Consider the following 19,938-nt stretch of genomic DNA (forward strand, 5'->3'; position numbering starts at 1 on the left):
ATTACCATTTTACTCTACTTACCACAAAGAGGAGGCTTAAAACTTCCTCTGCAGTTGCAGGTAAATCTCTCTTTATCTTGTGACGCCTGACAAGTTGCTCTGTTTAGACATGGATTAGGGACGCAAGGATCAACAGTCTCTAAGAAGCAAGCATAGCAGAGAGCAGTTATTTCCCAGCCGCTCAGTAAGTAACGGTGATAACTTATGGTCGGATTCAACTCTCAATTTGATACCTCCTCACACTATCACTCCCGAATAAGACTTAAAGGCCAAGAGAAAAAAGAGATCGATTAATAACCAAAAATGCTCTTAATTGTTAGATAAGTTGTCTTTGTCAGCATCCTATGAAGTGTATGGAGATCAGAATGGACTAGGCACGCTGATGTAAGTGTGTAGTAATTGTGTAAAGGGTTAAAAGTACAGCGTGACACAACGAGAAAACTTTTAGTTCCTCCAGATAACCAACGAGGAGTCAAGAAGCAGAAGAACTCTCTCAAAAACAGTTTAGTTTGTTATAACTTACTGTTTACACAATTAGGAGGTAAAAAGCCCGCCGGGCAGATGCAATGATATTGATCGACGCCATCCTTTGTGCAAATTCCTTGATTCTTACAAGGATTAGGGATACAAACATCTACCGCTGTAGAAACAAAAACAAAACTGATATTTGAAAAACATCAATAGAAAAATTAAGTAGGTTAATAACAGTTAGCATATTCAATTATTCGAAAAAAGCTTGTTCTATTCCATAGAAATGTTCCCGCTTTAAAGTGGGGGAAGGGGACCTTCCTCGATCATATCAACCAATTTAGTTATTTTTAAACACTTGTTACGTACATCGTAAATCGTTCTTAGCCACCTGGTAACTTCAGGTTTTTGAATCAAATCAGTAAAATTTTTATTTCTGCGAAGTATCATTTTACTGGGTTTTGTAGGTAATCTCTTAAAATCCCTTCCAAATCAACTTAGCTCCTATTTCAACTAAACAAAACATGAATTTTAAATTCTCATTTTTAAAGACTCATCTGTAAAAATGCCTGCAAGTAATTTAACAGTTACTTTATTTTCGTGGTAAGCCTGTATAATATTGGAAAGATGTTTTGCGCAGCTACGTTTCTCAGCCAGAGCTGAATGACCATGGGAAAAACTCTGAACGGTGGCATTTTCGATGAAAAGCTTTCGATTTCTATTACGTAGCCGAATGATTAGAAACTAGTTCGTGATCAATTAAAAACACGCGGATAACTCCCCTTGATTATAGGAATAGGCCGGTACTCAGGTCCAAAAACGATTATACGAGAGGGCATTGAATAGGATCAGCAATTCCTTTTACTATTTAGTTAAAATTGAATAAAAAATATAATAATACTGGTAAATTTAAAACTATCTAGAATATCTAGTAAAATGTTTGCTCAACTGTCAATTAAGGATGTTTAATCAAGAGCCCGTTTAATTTGCACATGAAATTAGATATACCGCATTGCGAACGGTTTTATGCTCGCCACTATAGGTGTTTCAAAACAAATCCTCTTCTTCGTTGACTTGAAAGGGTCGCGAGGATGCCAGTAATACTTAAGGACTAGTTACTTATTAAGGAGGGGTATTTAAAATAAATTATATCCTGGAGGCATTAACATTAAGGTAGGTACATGTCCCGGAGCTTCATGTCATGAGACGGGTACAGCACACTAAGGTTTCTTCTTCTTGAGCCATTCACCGCACTGACTTCGGTGTTGAAAAAACTTCTCCAGACTTGCAACGGCTCCTCGAGAGTCCCCAACCGACGCTCAGGTCACGGTTGATACCTTCCTTTCACACTGAGCATAAATATTTATCCGCTTCATTGATTTTGCAAATTATACACATTTTCACATCTGACATACTTTTCAAGTGTTCACAAAATGAGTCTTGGTGAATAAACAATGAAAAACAAAGTGAATTTGAGCATATTTTTGTTTCTAAGATGATTTTTCGCCGTTGCGTGCTGGCCGTTAACGGTCTCCTGACTGTGGCGCAAAATTCCAGCCCGCCATATCAACACATTTAAATTGGATACGACGTAAACAAAAGGAGAGAAAAAAAAAACGGTTATATATTGCCATGGTCTAATGAGCTGCTTATTTATTTAGCATCGATAACGAATCAAGGCATCCTGGTGAGAGACTAGCGCTTTTAAACTGGAAATTTGAAGTTGGGAAACATTTGAATGATCTGCTGGCTAGTTGCTGCAGCTAGAATCGTCCGTTAAAATGCACCTCGTGAGTTTTGCAGTTATTTTGATACTCCTTCACTCCGTTAGCGTCGCAAGAGCAAAAAATATTGCCAACGAAATCGAGGATTTATATTCAGGTATGTTGACAGCACCTTTTTTTTTAGGCAGAAACGTTGTTTGTCACGTCTCGAAGATTCATTGATTCACGTTTGAACTTTGCGTTATGAAAGTACACTGCGATGGAGCGGCTGTCGCTAAAAGCAGGATTAGATTAATTCTGTTACCGATAGAGAGGTTTTAAAAACCATGACTGCATGACAGGTACAAATCACTGCGACATAATGCCAAATCCCATCCTGTGATGTTAAGCAGAGAGACTGGCTTTACTCTTGTTAGTTTAAAGGCCCTTACGTGAAAGAAAAGGCGTCCGTTTCGAGGAAAACCTGAAACTGAACGACACATTGAAACTAAAAGAGACAATATAACTGACTAATTCATTCGTCTTTGTCAAATGTTCATGGGAAGAAAAGTTATGAATTATTAAGATAGAAGTCCGGTTTAATCGAGCCGAACTAGAATTAATTTACGTTCTTGAATTCTAACTACGACGAAAATAAATGACAAATTAAATAACTCATTTTCGAATGACCTCTCAAGTATGTGACTGATTCATAGACCGCCTCGCCGACGTAAATATTGACATCTGACACAAAGGACGAGTCTCCGGGGCATAACGTTAAACTTTTATGCCAAATGCATGCAGTTTGCTGAAAGCAAAAATTCTGGAGGACCCCATCTTCCCTTAGGAAGGAATCGAGTCTCAGAAAATTTGACTCTTTTAAGAAAATTAACTCTCAATTGTAATTAATTTTTTCACGGGTACTTGATTACAGTCTCATTAGAGGTTCAGATAATAGACTTGGTGTTTTGTGACAAATTTGCGTGACACAGTGTTTCGCTCTAACTTTCGGCATGATGATTCAGTCTTTGGTTGTGTTTGTAAAGGAACTGAAAACCGGCTAAAGACAAACATCACTTCCTATGAAATCTGGAAAAAGTGAAAATGGAGTTTTAGGTTAACTAAAAAAATAGGACAAAATGATGTATAATTAATATGATAATCAACATAAGTATCTATATTCATATGATAGACATCATTTTGCGAGTTGAGAATTGCCCAATTTAGTGACAAGAACTTAAAGAAATTCATCTCTAATCATTTTTGCCTTTATTTGCATTCTCATCAAACAGGTTGAGATTTCCTATATCCTTTTGTTCCTGGTTCATTCTTCTTTTCATATCTTTCCAATTTCCCACCTGCCCTCTTTCATTGCCCTTTAAGTTTTTCTTTAACTTTACGGTATGTACTTTCTTATTTCATCCCTGATCGCGTTTTTCCTTTTTTTCTACATTTGCTATCAGAAATTGGCTCTCTATCCGAGGATGAAAACACGGAAAAAGTTTTGGAGGAAACCAATGGTAAAATATTTCTATCTTAAACCTTAAAAAGTCCATTATGAAAATGGTTGGTCATGAAGAAAACCTAGAATCGAGTAATTTAATTCTTCGACCCTTTCCTTGATTTCGTTGGTTTAATTTTTATGGAAATCGACTTACAACGCGTGATTTATCTATTTATTGCCTTTTTTTCGACAGAGTGGCTTCAAGAAATGGATGAGGACGAACGAATGGAGTTTGAAGGTAATACTGCCACGATAACTTATTATTTACGATGATAATAATAATAATAATAATAATAATAGCTAAAACAATAATGAATATAGTGATTGTAATAGCAATAATGATAAATCAATCACAATAATGGTAATAATAATGACAATGACGATAATAGTAATGATAAATATAATAATGATAATATAATCATAATCACTATATTTCGCAACAACTTTGACTGACTAACAAGAATCTACCCATACAAGATGTCAGTGAAATCATTTCTTTTCTCGGACAGAATCCCTGATCTTTGATTTTAGGATAGATGGTACTTTTATTTATTTTACATGTAGGATTCACTGCGCATTTAAAGCTTTTAGATGGAGCCGTCGACCAAGCTTCACTAATTGAAAAGAAAATAGCTAGTGTTACTCACTCTCAGGATTTGGCTTCGGACAACAATTTTAAGTTTTGACTTTCTATTTTCGAAAAAGGAGACCTGTGATAGCTTTTATAACACTTATCTCAAGCCTGCCGTTGTTATTTCCACGAATTTGGAAAGATATGTCACTTACTTGTGCAAAGAGGGGGGAAAAATCCCTCTGGACACGTGCAGTCGAAGCTTTCATCAGGTCCCTTGCTACATGTCCCGTTATTTCGACATGGGTTTGGAACGCATGGATCCTTGATGGCTTCCAGAGTACAATATGAACAAAATGAAATAATCAAGACCAAAAAATGAAAGCAATTAAAGTTATCCTCAGCCACGAAATATATGGGGCTTTTATTATATTTCAAAACGACGAAAGGAACGAAAAACAAAGTTTAACCAGAATATATAAAAAAAACTACTCACCAGTGCATTTGAAGCCATCTCCTCTGAATCCATCCTTACAGATGCACTGTCCACTTTGGCAAGTTGCATTTACGTCGCACCTTAGACACAAATTTTCTGTTTTTTGTGATGATGGAAAAGATATTGCTTGGATCAGTTCCGTGTATTGCATCTATCTCGAATTAATAACCTTTCCATTTGATGCATTTCATGAGCATTCTATGATTTTAAACTTTGTCATGTGTTGACGGTGAGAACTGGATGACGTACCTTCACATTTCTGCCCTGTATAATCCGGTGGACATGCACAGTAGTAATGTAAAAAGCCTATGTCCCAGTCCTTTGGAAAGTTTGTGTACTTGCTAAAAGTATCAATACATTTTCCACCATGTAAACACGGATTTGTTACACAAGGATTGGGAACTAATAAAGTAGAAAGATGTGAATTAATTTGGCTGATATGGTTCACGAGGCCTGTAACAATTCTGAAAAGAATTCCTCGTAAGAATGTCATTTCACTTCATTTTTTTTTTTAATAGTGTTTCCTTACTTTCACAATTTTCTCCTTTGTAAAGGAGGGAGCAAATGCACTGGTATTTCCAGTGCCCTCCTGCTTTCCCCGGAACGCATTTACCGTCATTTAGGCAGGGGTTGGAGTCACAAACATGGACTGAAAAGAAAAAGTAATAAAGATGAAATAAATCTTCAACTTAAGCTTTCAGAAAGAAATTTTTACTAAGCACAGAGCGCATCGTGACTTAGGAAAAACTCCAAGAACTACGTTTAAATATTTTTATGTATTTGGAAATTTTGAAAGCAGAGAAGTGAAGGGGTATAACTTTGTATATCAGGTCGTTAGAAAACGTGCTTACCTCTGCAATATGGCGGACTATATCCCATCGGACATATGCAAGGATAATTGGAGTTATCCTCAACGCATTCGCCACCGTTTTTGCACGGATTAGCAAGACACACTCGTTTCTCTGTGTAAATGTAAAAATTGGCAAACCGATTGAATAGGAAAAAACGCACACAACGTATTTCAATTGGGCCAAAAGTATTTCAAAACAATGTATAAACAAAACTGAACTAAGATAATCTCCCAGTCAGTATAAATAAACTGGTGTTGAATGATTCAAATGACTAGGCAGTCATAAGACGGGATCTGTAAACTCGCCTTACTTTCGCACAGTTTTCCTTTGAATTCTTCTCTGCAGATGCATTCGTGAGAGGCGTGTCTCTGCTGACATGTGCCGCCATGTTGACATGGGTTTGGATCACAGTAATCTAAGTCTGTAAGAAAACAGTAATAACTTTAAAATTCATAACGTCAACTAAATAATGTCATCTTAGTTTTAAGGGTAATATTTTCATAATCTTCCCCACAACGTGGTAAAAGTGCAAAAGTTTGACGTATTTGAGTACTAGGAAGGTTAGGTAAATGCAGCACCGATATTTCTGTCGTAAGTTTATTAAAAGATGCAAGCCCATTCCATTCCTATGAAACTGTTGATTTACAGATTACCTTCGCAATGCTTCCCTGTGAATCCAGGTCTGCAGTAACACTTGTAATTGCTAATAGTCTCCACGCACTGTCCGTCGTTTTTACACGGGTTTGGTCTACAAGAGTTCTTTTCTAAAACCGAGTAAATCAACGCGTGTATATGTTTTACAGCAGTATTAAATAAAGAATAATACGTGGGCGCGGTAACGATTTCAAGAAAAAAAAATAAAACAACAGCAACACGGAAATGGGAGTCTCGTTGTGTTTGTAACCTAAGCTCAATGGTTTTTCAACACCTCTGTGGCTGAACCATAGGGGATTTCTTTACAACAGGTACTAATGCCAACAATAACATCTTTATTCTTCACAGATTTGTATAAAAATAGACATTTCAAAGTCTTTGCTTTAAAAATGTAAGAATGCCTATAAGCTTATAATCTACCTTCGCAGTTGTAACCCATGTATCCTGTTGGACACTGACATTGATAATTGTTCTCTATTTCCTCGCACTTTCCACCATGTTCACATGGGCTCGAAGAGCAGTATAACTTGGCTATCGATGAACAAACAAAAATATCAAACAGATAAACTGGAAAAAAAAATTTAAAAATTTTTAAAAATAATATTATATTTAATAAATTTTAGTGAAAAATAACTTCGAAGCATTTTCATGAACTAGAAACCAACGTTCACCGAACGTTGTGATTGAGAAATCAATTAAATTGATGTCGTAAATTTTTTTCTTCAAGAAATAAACAAAGCTTTAAAAGTAGTATACATACCATCGCAAAACCTTCCTTTGTAATCCTTTGAACACAAGCAATGATAGCCAAAGCGGCTGGATAGCAAAAGGCCGCCATTTCTGCAAGGATTAGCTGTGGTAATGAAATAGTCGATGGAACTTCCGTGAGAGATGTCTTTCTCCCATTAGTAATAAGTTAGTTTGTGCACCAACATCTAACCAAGCGAAGCTGTATGCAAATAGGTAAATAATTGGCTCTGACATAGTTGCGAAACTTACAAATCAAGAAGCTATATAGCTATGAACCATTTGCTTTCTGTAGTTACACTTAATTCGCTGACTAGACAGCAACTCATTAAAAAATTTTAGGTCAATCGATGATGAGATGAAAGCTGGCCACCCGAATATATCGGTTTTTGAGTGATGGGAAGATTTGAATATTGTTAAATGATAATACTATTAAAATATGGTGCCCTTAAAGTCTCAAAACCAACCTGGGTGATAAACATCTACGTGCAGCACACTGTAATCTGGCGATGCTCTTAAAGGAACGTAAAAAGGTTTTGGAACAATTTCATATCTCGGCACCTGAACTGCAACTGGAACTTTCCTGTAATGATTAACTTGAATGGGATCTGGGAATATCTCTAGCGGTTCTATTTGGGGATGCCAGTCACGGCGTACATGAATTGGCTGGAAAGGATATGGATGAGGAACTCGTAAAGCATTCGCCTCATTTGGATCTAAAATCACTTGTCTGTAGCTTGTCTGTAGCTTCTCTCCTGCATTGTTGACATCAAAATCGTCCATATCTTGTTTGTCGTATGAGGTCTCATAATTGGATTCAACGTTATCGTCCACATTTAATCGCTCAAAAGAGTGTCGCTTGGTCGGACGATTATTTAAGCTTATAGCACTGTTTTTATGTATCCACGCCGTAAAATGGTTTTCCAGTGACTGATTTCTTAACGCCTTGCTCTGATTCCGCGGTGTTATCTTCAACCCAGAGACCTTGATGAGTTTACAGCTGAACACCAGTGTAATCAAAACAAGCAAATAATGTATACTAAACATGGTAAAAGGACAAATATTTCTCTCAGGCGGTTTGCATGATGAACGGTGTGACTTAAAGTTACTCATAAAAATAAACAATATAAATTTTCTACTTTGAAAAAAAAATAAAGTTTAATATTCATTATTCATGTAAATTCTGGTTACCTATTTTAATATTCGCGGGGATCGTAAAGATACAATGCAGGTATTTAACTACAGTGTAAGACGGTTAAAGACCCCACTGAATCCGTTGATTCTAAAGGAATAAATCATGAGAAATACTCCCACTTAAAAGATGGTTGCAGAATATTTTTCTTGGCTTGAATTTCTACTCAATATTTCCTTCTGTTATGATTCTTTCTTTATTTTCTCATAAGAAATGATTTTTTAAACATAAATTTACCTTTTCTGAATCGAATTGCTCTCACATCCACCTGCTTTTTCACAAAATACCAGAAAAACGACCATATGAGACCATTTTATGGTATGCAATCGCGCGTCGTTGAATGATAGAAATTCAAATGTATGCGAATGTACATGATGTGAAACGTATGGAGCTGAATAGTCTCCAGCCGCGAAAAATTATTTTTAAATTTTCTTTCTTTTGCTAAATTTAATGTTGCTTTGCAGGGCGATACCCAGACGACAAAGCCATAGAGAATGACCCTGAGATTACAGAAGTAGCAAACAAAGGTTAGTAACGACATCACTGAGAAATATCTGTGCTGGAAAAAAAAAAAAACTGTAGGTTTGTGTGGTGGACACTTGGGAAAAATCTTAAAAAATTCTTTGAATGTTGAATCAGTCGCACCGCGCAGTCCTACGCTTGGATATATTCGCACCATCGCAAAAAAGCTCGGTATGAATGTATGTCGTCAATTCTAACATTCTTGTGTTTCAAACGACTAACTATTGATACCTAAAAAAAAGACAGGAATACCCGTCAGATGGGAAATGCACGCACATTTTGCAGTTGAGCTTCACACCTCACAAATTTATTAAGGAATTTTCTTCAACGAGCAGTAAGAAAATACCACTTCGTTTTGTAGATATCTTGTTCAAAGAACTTTGTCTCGTTTGGGGATCATTGATCAAATCTAATTCTTGCCAGGGATGAGGGAGGGCTGGGAGAGTAAGCTGATTAAAAACTTCCCCTCGGAAGGGACCCTTTTTTGTTTTAATAAAGATGGACTTAAAAATTGCTACTGACCTTCACCTATGTTTAATTTATTTACTTTTCGAACCTACAGACTATGACAATGCGATGGGACGGATAATCGCTGTCAATCTTGCCCACTGGAGAAAGCGCGAAGAGAAAAGGCAACTTCAAGAAAAACGAGAGTATCAAGGCAATGTACAAGAAATGATCGAAACGACGAATGAAGGTAAGTTTGAAAAGTTTCCCCCTTTTTCTGATCGTTTGTGTCACAGTGAAATACTCGTTGATGTTAAATACCACTTATATGAATAGTGCCTTTCCGCGTGCTGATTGGTTATCTTGGATGAGAATAGTCGAGTATTATTCACCTCCAAGGAGCCACAGAGAAAAACATGGACCCTTGGTCGCCATGGTTTGTCAGGAGGAAATAATTTAGAGAAACGATACAACTTTGACTAAAAAAAAAAATTAAACTTGTATGAAAATTTACACCAACTTGATTTCTCGTTTGTTTCTTGTAGCGGAAGGTTTCTTCTTTGATCAAGGAGACATGATACTCGATTGTGACCTTTACGAAGAACTACATCCTGGAAAGACTTGCAAAACCGGCCAGGCGAGAACGAAAAGAAATGCTCTCAGAACTCGCAAACGACTTTGGACGTCAAGGGTGATTCCGTATAAAATTCCATCGTACATGAGTAAGTGCTATGGCATTTCCAAATAAGAGAATTGAAATTCACGAAAAAATTGAAATGTAGCTGCATCATAAAACAACTACGTCGTTATGATGAATGCTGAAAAGCACCTGGCAATTCTGATACATCGCAGAACCAAAGTTTACGCACTCGCCAAGAACAATGAATCTCTACTGTTTGCAATTTAGAAGAAGAGTCAGAGTCTCTCATCATGAACACCAATCTTCTGGAACAATACTCACACTCGTAACAAGCAATTGGCTCCGACGGGTTAATAGAATCTGCAAGAGATCCAAAGGTGTGCTTGAAAGTATTGATCAGCGTAACGCGCCTTGTTTGTATGGGACACTGTCCAATACACTTTTACTTCTAGATCTGGCCCTCGTTACTTTTAATAAAGATGTTATTTACTGTTTTTTTTTTCCGTAATAGTCCTATTCTCCTTTTTTCAGGACACATCGTGGGAAATCTTAACAAGGTTATCCAGATGTTTCATAGAGTATCGTGCATACGATTTGTGCCATACCGCGGCCAGAAGAATTACATCTTCTTCGATAATGATGACGGGTAAAGTCTTCCGCAGCATAACTTTGTCGTGATATAGTGTCTGTGATGTAATTGTAGGTTAAATCAAGTTCGCTTTGAAAACATGCTGTCATTATATATCCGCAGGTAAGTTAATTGAGATTTTCTATTGATTATAACAAAAACGACGACGATGATGAATACGATAATGAAAAATCATTCGGGTACAATATAAAACTGAAAGAGGCTTGTATAGTTTCCTTTTTGTCGTCTGTGTCTTCATTAGAGCGAATTGATGTTTTACAATTACATTAAATCCCATTTTTCGTTGAAAATTGTTACTAGACTGTTATCAGTTATGAACTAAATTTTGAATGACTGTAAATATATGAACATCATATATGAGAAACTAAATTATGTTAAGAACTTCTCATTTTGTGTTTATTACAAAAACAGATAGGAAAACTACTCAGATAGATGTCTGTTGTTGTGTTTTTCTTCGCTACAGTGTTTAATTGATTTTGCGCCCCACAAGAAGGGTACAAGCGTTTTGTTGGTTTCCAATATTTTTTCTCATTTTTCAAACTCTTTCATTGCATGTCTACTTCAATGGTAAACTTACCACATGTTACCATCTAATAATGTTGGCAGTTGTCCTAATTTTAATTCCCCTTGACTCTAATGTCTTCCACTCAGGTTGTCGAAACGTCAATCACAACTAACGTCAACCGTCCTCCTTAGGACTACAGTCAACTGGACGATCACACTACGCTTTCATCTGAACTTCTGTCGTTTGCTTGTAGGTGCTCATCTAAAGTAGGAAAGAGTTATGCTGTCGCTGGAGCTCAGAAACTTTCCCTAGGGCAAGGATGTGACTTCGAAGGCACCATCATACACGAATTACTACATACTCTTGGTGAGTGAAAAGTAAAATACGTGGATAAAGTCAGTTGCTTTGGTTGTCATCGTAACAGTATTTACTCGATTTGCTCGTATAAAAGAGCCTCATGCTATTGTTTTCTGAAAAATGATGTCTTAAAATTCAAACTGCCCACAGTTCCCTTCTCTTTCAATCAGTCCTTTATTCGGATCACGTAACGGACGATACTCTAGAAAGAAAGAGAAAGTACGCTTTACCAATACCTAATCTTTGAATTCTCTATTTAGCCAGAGATAAATAAGATAGCATATTTTGACCCTTGTTTTGAAATCTTGCTCTCTAAGTTTAACAACTGACTTTGTAATCTACCCTTTTGGGCTCTCTCTATTTGTAGGATTTTTTCACGAGCAAGCAAGAGATGACAGAGACAAATATATTGAAATCAAATGGGAAAATATTCTTGACGGTGAGTTTACACCGATATCAGCGACCACACACACATAAAAGCTTCAGTATCTCCTTAAAAATAATCCTCTCTCTTATGCTTCTTTCACGAGCAAGCAAGAGATGATGGAGACAGATATATTGAAATCAAATGGGAAAATATCCTCGACGGTGAGTTTACACCGATATCGGCAACCACACACACATAAAAGCTTCAGTATCTCCTTAAAAAAATCCCCTCTCTTATGCCTCGGCCTCCAAAAGAAGTGAAATCATAAAAAATGATTAGTACTTGCTCATGTCGCCCCCTCAAGGAGGTAAACGGTTTCGAAAATTTTTGTCTTGACCTATCTTAAATTCGTGATGTTATGAACGTGCCTCTGGGAAACCTTGGAAAACCATAACAATTGTAATGTGACACTTTATTTTATAGGATTTTCAGACCAGTTTGACAAGTATAGCTACAAAACTATAGACAAAATTGGAAAAAATTACGATTTTCAATCCATCATGCACTATGACAGGAGAGCTTTTACGAAGAATGGAATGGACACGATCATCAGGTTTGATAAGCCAGTCGGATGGAAGGACTTTGGAACGCCTCAGAAAACGATGAGTCCTCAGGATATAATTGAACTCAACGCCTTGTATGATTGCGAAAGTAAGTAATTCATGAGCAAGACTGTGTCTGTAACATAAATGTTATGGACACAGGCAGACTTATAGGCACAGATTTATGAGTAGTTTTACTCCTGGGAAACAGAAAGCGAGAAATAGGATAAGTAGCCCGCCGAACTCCCTATGAGAAGGGTTGGGAGTCTAACCATGGACGGGGACGTAATGTTTTGTTCTTATTCTATATATAATATATATATTATCGGACGTTTTGGTGTGCCGAATCGCTAAGTAATTTTTAGGAGTTGTGCCGTATTTTGACGAACCCGTTGTATCGCTCAGCGATACCGCACACCAAAACTTCAAATAAGTTATTTATTATCGGACTGCTTTTTTTTTCTGCTATCTCTCTACTCATTTGTCACAAGGCGGGAAAAGAAAAGTGAATAGAGAAGAAAACAGTTTTTTTAACAGTATAAAATAACCAACTGTCCATTTGACCGTACAATATCGCAGGATATTTGTACCCTATTAGCGCGTTATTTGTACTCTCTTTGTGCAGTTGGATGACAAAAAGGTATACCTGGGTACTCGTGAACAATTAAGAGAACCTGTTGAAAATGTTGGATAGCAATCATCCCAACAAAGGGGAGTGTAATATGCATAATTGATTTGTGCCGCTGAAACTGAAATCGTTTTTGGTAGCGTTACTACTCAATTCAGTGTTCATATTTTCGTTCAGAGCAAGACTGTTTTCGTCCTATCCTAGTCCTATGAAACTCCATAAATTCAATATTGTTACGTTGACTTATCACTTTGTAGCTGTGAATAACTACCGTATATTGTGATTGTGAAACCATTAAATTACGCTTTGTATAAAATGCGTTTTACAACCAAGGCATCTCTCACAGAAGAGCGCTAAAAGCAACACTTCTTATCCAACTACTGCAAAATTGATCGAGAGTAGGCATAGAAAAACCTAGATTTGCGTAATGGAGACGTATTATTTATTCACGGGAAGTGATGTGCAGGAATCGTAACATCTAAGGATAAGTTATGAGTTTTTTTTTTGTTTTTTTTTGTTTGTTTTTTTTTATGTTAGCTTTAATTCATTATTTCCTTCCTTTCAATGCAGCAAAAAACTACGGTTGGACGCAGTGGTCGGGATTCACGCCTTGTGATAAAGATTGTATGAAAGAGCGCCAACGTTATTGTTACAATGCAGGTAACCCTAAGGCCTGTGGTGGCAATGTGAACGTATATGGTATCGAAACGGAAAGAGTGAAATGTGGAAGCTACGAGTGCCCAGGTAAACATCTCTCACAAATTATTAATCGCAGAGATTACTCAAAGGCTGTTAATTGACTGATTTAAGACTGCATTCCACGCCAATTTTTTGCCTTGCAATCAGTAACGTTATAGTTGGGAACTTGCATAAAATAATCATTTATTGCATCTGATTAACCAATCTTAACACTGATCTAGGTCATTGTGTTTAGACTCAAGCTAAGGATTGCCAATATTAGGAATGATAGTGACCGGTGGCGAACCCCGCAGAGACAGGGTCAAAAGGGTTTCACCGTCCCCTCCCTTCTTCACATCAGACTTGATGACCCTGCAACGCTATGCATGTGTGTATGTAACAATTTATCAATGGGAGGAGACAACAGCCAGTTAAAACTGACAAACTTGCGGTCCCTAAGTTAAAAATTAAACAAGTTAGGCGTCTAGAAACAACCCAAGGGAACTAAGTGTCTTTAGAAAAATGAAAAAATTGATTAAAAACTTAGATGCAAAAAAATCAGTGAGGCCCTTGTAAGAAGCGGGTTCGGTTCCGAAGTTTCGCCGCTCTTACACGAAACGCTCGCCTCTCTTCAGAATTTTTTTTGGAAGCGTAGGCAGACTTTAGGAAATCATGTCCGCTTCTTCTATCGTTCATGTTTGAATTTAGCATCGTCATTGAGCATGTTATTACCAAGTGACTTAATGAAGTTTCCTTGTTATAAATTTTCGAAATAGAATTGTGCCTTCCGATGGTCTAGGAGAAAAATGAACCTAATGCAGGCCATGACATTTTCTCACATGCTTTGCTTTTGAAGCATTGTTACTTAGAACGTTTATAATACCTTTGTAATTAGTAGAGGAGATTGCAGATCTACTCAAATGAAATTTGTAGATGTTTATAAGTTATTTACTTATCGCATCTTATCTGTAGTTAGAATAAATGGGCACTGGGGCCGTTGGTCTGATTGGTCGACATGCGATGTTTCATGTGACGACGGCAAAAGGAAACGATTCAGAAAGTGTGACAACCCTGAACCAAAACATGGCGGGAAATATTGTGCCGGGGAATCAGTGGAAGAGGGCGTCTGCACAATGAAGAGATGTCAACTCAGTGAGAATAAATTCTAAGCTGTAACTTTCTCAATGAGGCCAGTTATCTTTTTCTCATAATGAAAGTCAGGAAAAATTAGGCAACAAGCCGCAAAATTTTTAACAAGATAATTCGTGGTAGAGCGATGTGGATTGTTCGTCCACGTATTTATAGTTTTATGTGAAACAAAAGCTGCCGTGAAACTTACGGACACGAACTTATGTTAAGTTCTCCCGACATATCCAGTCGTATACGGTCAACTGATAGTTAGCAGTTTGGAAATTACCTAAGCCTACCTCTATATCTTGGAACTTGAAAACCTTTAATGTTAAAACATTTTTGAAATACTAAATGTGTCGATCGTTCTGTTTTAAATTCAAAAGCGAGAAAGGAAGGCGGCTTAATTGTTTTCCATGTTCCTACATTAACAACGTTCTAGGTATTATACGCTAGATCGATGTCCCATTCCTTTAGCTAGGGTTTTCATTCGTTTGGACTCAAGAGTATCAACTTACTTTCATTTTCCAAGCATGACTAATTTCATTTTGAAACCATTCCTTAGGATATCAAGACACTGATTTTGATGGCAAGTTATTGGGTATGTGGGTTAACAAGGGACAAATTAAATGGATGCGGAATAAATATTTCACCGGGACAAAGGAAACTGGGCCCAGCCGTGACCACACAACCGGAAAAGGTTAGGAGAAGTTACATTGAAATTAACTCCACCTGATAAACTTTGGTTTAAAAATCCTATTTAAGTAAGGTACGATAAGAATGCAAGCTGCTTTACTCTAAGAAATCGGTGGCCGATTGAAACTGTTGGCTGCGCGACCGTTGAGTTTTGGACCAAACTGAGTTTATCGAAACTCCATTGAAGCCGTAGTCCTAAATCATTGTAACCTCCTTTACTAATTCTTTGAGTTCTATAATTTTGGATTCGAGATTATTTTCAATGAAAATAATAGTTAAGCGTGAAAATGAAAGTTTTTTGGCGGTAGTAATTATTAAACTTCTATGCCTGGCCAATACATGAAATCAACAATTAGGCATTAATAGTCAGGATCAATGGATATAAATCCAGAGCAATACATGGCATTGCGAGCATACTTGTGATCTGACCTCTCTATCAGGGTGTTTAGCTAACTACCGATTGGCCTGCGAGAGCCATTGATTGGCAAATAGCAATCGATATCAATCAACAAATCGATCAATCCTGATAAATTCTGATCGTCGACCTTCCTCAATTTTTAGGCCTAGTGAACTGCTATAAAATTGATGAATAAAGAAACCTTGCCTCATGTGTTCATTTTAATAAGTCAGCTCATTTGTTTTTAGGCTACTATCTGTACATGGAGTCATCCGCTCCGGCCCGGCCAGGTAACCAGGCTATTCTTGAGAGCCAGCCATGGCTGTCAGCTCCAAAAGGAGGCCAGTGCATGAAGTTCTTTTACACCATGTATGGTAAAACAATGGGTTCGCTTATAGTCAAATTGCAAGAGTTTGGTAAGCGAGCTAAGAACATTTTCACAAAGACAGGCGATCAAGGTCTTCATTGGATTGGAGCCAAAGTCAGCCTCAATATTCCAGAGGGAACAAAGTACAAGGTAATACAGTCAAAAGATATGAGTAAAGAAGACACAACTAGAATGTGGCAGTTTTTTTAGGCAGTCATACCAATTAATTAAAAGTGTAGCCCATCAGTTTTAAAAAATACTCATGCAATCAACAATTATTTCGTTCGTATTTATTCAGGTAATACGTTGAAGTCAATAAAGCAATGTTTAGTGAAGGGGTTATCTATCGCGCCTGGAGAATGCTCTTACCTATATGCTCTATAGAGCAATAAATCATAGTTTATATCATTTGCTTGATTGCTTTATGAGTTTTTTTGGTTTATTCCGTTAGCTCAAAATCATCGCCCGAGTTGGAAGCACAGGATACTCTGACATTGCCATTGACGACGTGTACATCGATCCTGGTCTTTGTTGTAAGTAACAGTATTTACCTTTTGTAGCCAACATTTGTTCCAAAAAAAATTGTTAAGCCAGAAAATTTATTTACGTTCCAATGGCATACGAGAAGATTATCCCATCTCATGGATAGTCTTGGCATAGCTTTACAGAATAGATCCTTAGACGTAGTTAAGCACTCAAATATCGTTCGGTTAGGAGAACAGAGCCGTAGTCTGTCATGACATTTTTCAAAACACTTCAAAATGAGAAGTTGTTCGTACAGTATGTTTTTGTACTTCGTGCCATGAAAGAAATCCAAGTAGGAACGTCCATGAAAACCACTTGGGTCAGTTATGTTTGGAGTTCAAGAAGTGTGGTTATTGACTCAGGCCTTTTTATTTTAATTTTTTTTACCTTTTGCCATTGTAAAATTCATTGTTTTTCCACAGCATGTCAAGACGACTATGTGTCGTGTTCAAAGTGGAAGGCTGCCAAACATTGCGAGAAAAATGTTCAGTTTATGAGCAAACATTGTGCAAGAAGCTGTGATACATGTGGTAAGATAGACTTTCTATCTTAAGTTAGCTAAACTAAGAAGGTATATAGCAATTTTAATATTTAATGTTTGCAATGAAATGCAGTCTAAACCAATAACTGTAATGGTTTAGATTGCGGTTAGTCTGAGTTCCGTCGGCACAGTTCTTTTTTCTGTATATCAAGTTGACATAAATTTCATTGTGATAAATCTCATGTTTAGCCCCACATAACCCTCATCAATGGAAGAAGTACAACAGCAACTTTGACCTGATTTTATTCCTTTCTTTTAAAATGATTTCTCCAGTAAATGGGTACCTGTCAGTATTTTTTTTTCAAAGTTATTTGGAGTCCAGAATAGGTCAAGCGTCAAGCCCTCTTTAATCCCAACTCTCACCATAAATTGATCAAGTATCTCAATAAATTTCTTCGGAATCATTTCTTACGATTCATTTCCAGAGTGCAAAGACGACAACTTCATGTGCCCAGCGTGGGCTAAACAGCCAAACGGTTGTTCTAAAAACTCTGACTACATGCGTTCACATTGCCAAAAGAGTTGCAGAGTTTGCCGTAAGTACATCAAGTATCTTTCTTTTCATATCGATTTGATTGAATAGATACTTGAATTAGGATATGATCCACTGATCACTTCTCATCAGTACACTCCAAAAAATATTCTTTTCACATGCACAAAGTTCTTAGAGGGCAGTTAAACCGGTAAACATCTTGAATTCTGCTAGTATGTAAAGGCTTTATAATGTAGCTCGGCTCTGAAAAGCAAAATCGAGATTAAATATTTTCAACTTTACCCCCATATCAGATCCACCTAAAGGCTCATTGCCAGTGCAACCTCATGCAGGTAAGTTCAAACTAACTCAAATTAATTTTGCTTTCAATTTTTACATATCGGAGTGTTTGTTTTGGATCACGATGATGGAGAAGTTCGGCAGCAACGAATTATTGATCCTGCTGTGTATGTAGGATATTTGATTGAGAATGCTGTTGGCTGAAAGATTGAGTTTGCAATGCCAATTGAAAGGAACGAAAAAAAGAGCACTCCAATTGTTACCGTGCACTTATTAGCAAACTGTTTTGGTCCATCTTACCATGGAACCCAAAATTTATCGTATCATCATGATAACAATAATCACCAATTTCTAGGGATAGCTGCGGGCTTTTTAAGCGTAGATTTGTTCATGAGACGATAGAGTAGGTTCTAAACGGGGTTTTCTTCAAAATGAATATCACTCAGTTCCCGGAGTTGTATATTTCCAAGAGATAAGCGTTTCCATATCGACTATCGAAAAGTTTCCCTCTCTCATTATTTTGTTTAGGCAACAGGCCACCACCCATGTGTAAGGACAACGACGAAACGCAATGTCCCGCCTGGAAAAATATGGGTGAATGTTCAAAAAATCCGTCTTTCATGTCGGTGAATTGTGCTCTGAGCTGCGGAATATGTGGTAAGTAAGTGATCTTTAAAATATGATACTAAGATTTTTTTTCTGAGAGAAATCATACCAAAATTAATGTAAAGAAGTAATATTTCTAAAAACGATTTCTTCCAGCTTGCGAAGACAAGTATTCTAAATGTCCCCAATGGGCCCAGAAAGGGGAATGTTTTAAAAACAAGAAATGGATGTTGGATCACTGTCTTAGGAGCTGCCATGTTTGTGGTTAGTTGACACGTTTATTTCCTACAGCCGCTTAATATCAGTAACGATAGTTTTCTATTTATCAAATTACTGAACGCTTTTACTATTTTGAGTGAGATGTGTATCTTGAGGTATAGACGAGAAACTAGTCAACATGATAACTGAACCACCTATATGCAGAAGACGGCAAGATCTTGAAAATCGCACCTCCATTTGTATGCAAAGGTTTGGCCACTACGCACAAAACTACAAATGGACGACAGGTCAATAGGATTCGGTTAGGTCTAGGCATTCTTCACATATATGCAAATATTTATGGCTTTGGAGTTTTTAAATGCATGAATCAAACTATATCTAACTCAGGGAGAGTTGGCAAACTGCACATATTCGTTGCAAGAATCAAGCTTAGCTGGAATTAAAATCGGAAAGAAATCTCCCTAATGATAAAAATTTTCCATCGTAAAAAGTTGTTTTCTCTGGGCCACTTTTACGTAGTTTTAAATTGTCGCCTTGATCAGGTTATGCAAACTTTGCAGTTTATCGTTAAAAGATAGATTCCATGTCGCCGTGCTTCTGTTCAGTTCTAGATCTCAGATGAAGTCTACTAAAATATGGTAACAAGATAAAGAGAAACACGAGGTGCAGCCGAGTGTGTCACTGAAGAAATGAAAGATATAAGGTGATAAAAACTTATTTCTATTTATGCTATTTTTCTTCTTAAAGCTTGCGGCGACAACCATGTAAAGTGTAGACTGTGGGCCAAGCTGGGGGAATGCGGAAAGAATGAGAAGTTCATGACGGAACAGTGCAAGAAAAGTTGCAAGAAATGTTAGCTACACTGCATAAAAAGAAAAAAAAAATTAACTGAGTTATTTGCATGTTCATAGAGTAGTTCATTGAGGTATTCGTTAGAGGGAATCTATATGTAGACATTCCACACAGAAAAATACCAATAAATAGTTCATCTTGTCTTGAATAGACTATTTGTCTTAGATGTAAAGTAGGATTTGTTGAGAAGTATCAAATTATGTCAATGACAAGAGCCTTATCCTACAACCCACCCGACCCCCACAGCACTGCCA

At 37.1% G+C, this 19,938-nt stretch overlaps 2 protein-coding genes across 3 annotated transcripts in view; one reads left to right on the plus strand and one right to left on the minus strand.

Moving 5' to 3' along the window:
• Positions 1-8,596, minus strand: part of LOC113679502 (uncharacterized) — a 13,926-nt gene extending 5,330 nt beyond the window's left edge. The window contains exons 1-12 of one of the 2 annotated variants that reach the window (XM_027196472.2): positions 7,462-8,596; positions 7,008-7,100; positions 6,668-6,778; positions 6,247-6,357; positions 5,904-6,014; positions 5,594-5,704; positions 5,272-5,391; positions 4,992-5,144; positions 4,743-4,838; positions 4,462-4,578; positions 524-640; positions 23-139 (exon numbers count right to left, since the gene is read on the minus strand). In XM_027196472.2, the coding sequence (XP_027052273.2) occupies positions 23-139; positions 524-640; positions 4,462-4,578; positions 4,743-4,838; positions 4,992-5,144; positions 5,272-5,391; positions 5,594-5,704; positions 5,904-6,014; positions 6,247-6,357; positions 6,668-6,778; positions 7,008-7,100; positions 7,462-8,107 (1,903 nt within the window). In that variant the 5' untranslated portion in view covers positions 8,108-8,596. The remainder of the gene's footprint in view (positions 1-22; positions 140-523; positions 641-4,461; positions 4,579-4,742; positions 4,839-4,991; positions 5,145-5,271; positions 5,392-5,593; positions 5,705-5,903; positions 6,015-6,246; positions 6,358-6,667; positions 6,779-7,007; positions 7,101-7,461) is intronic. The other variant, XM_089189563.1, reaches the window with a different exon arrangement.
• On the plus strand, positions 1,718-19,832 carry LOC113679495 (uncharacterized). The gene is made up of 21 exons (XM_089190483.1): positions 1,718-2,349; positions 3,635-3,691; positions 3,869-3,913; positions 8,651-8,713; positions 9,271-9,405; positions 9,701-9,877; positions 10,327-10,441; positions 11,203-11,315; positions 11,674-11,745; positions 12,157-12,384; positions 13,474-13,647; positions 14,554-14,733; positions 15,275-15,409; positions 16,051-16,319; positions 16,621-16,702; positions 17,117-17,224; positions 17,661-17,771; positions 18,022-18,060; positions 18,536-18,664; positions 18,770-18,877; positions 19,580-19,832. The coding sequence occupies exons 1-21, from the start codon at positions 2,250-2,252 to the stop codon at positions 19,687-19,689; spliced, it is 2,550 nt and encodes an 849-aa protein (XP_089046609.1). The 5' UTR covers positions 1,718-2,249; the 3' UTR covers positions 19,690-19,832.
• Positions 19,833-19,938: the final 106 nt, after the last annotated feature.

The sequence above is a fragment of the Pocillopora damicornis genome, chromosome 1 (genome assembly GCF_964200805.1).
Source record: "Pocillopora damicornis chromosome 1, jaPocDami1.2, whole genome shotgun sequence".
Lineage (NCBI taxonomy): Eukaryota > Metazoa > Cnidaria > Anthozoa > Scleractinia > Pocilloporidae > Pocillopora > Pocillopora damicornis.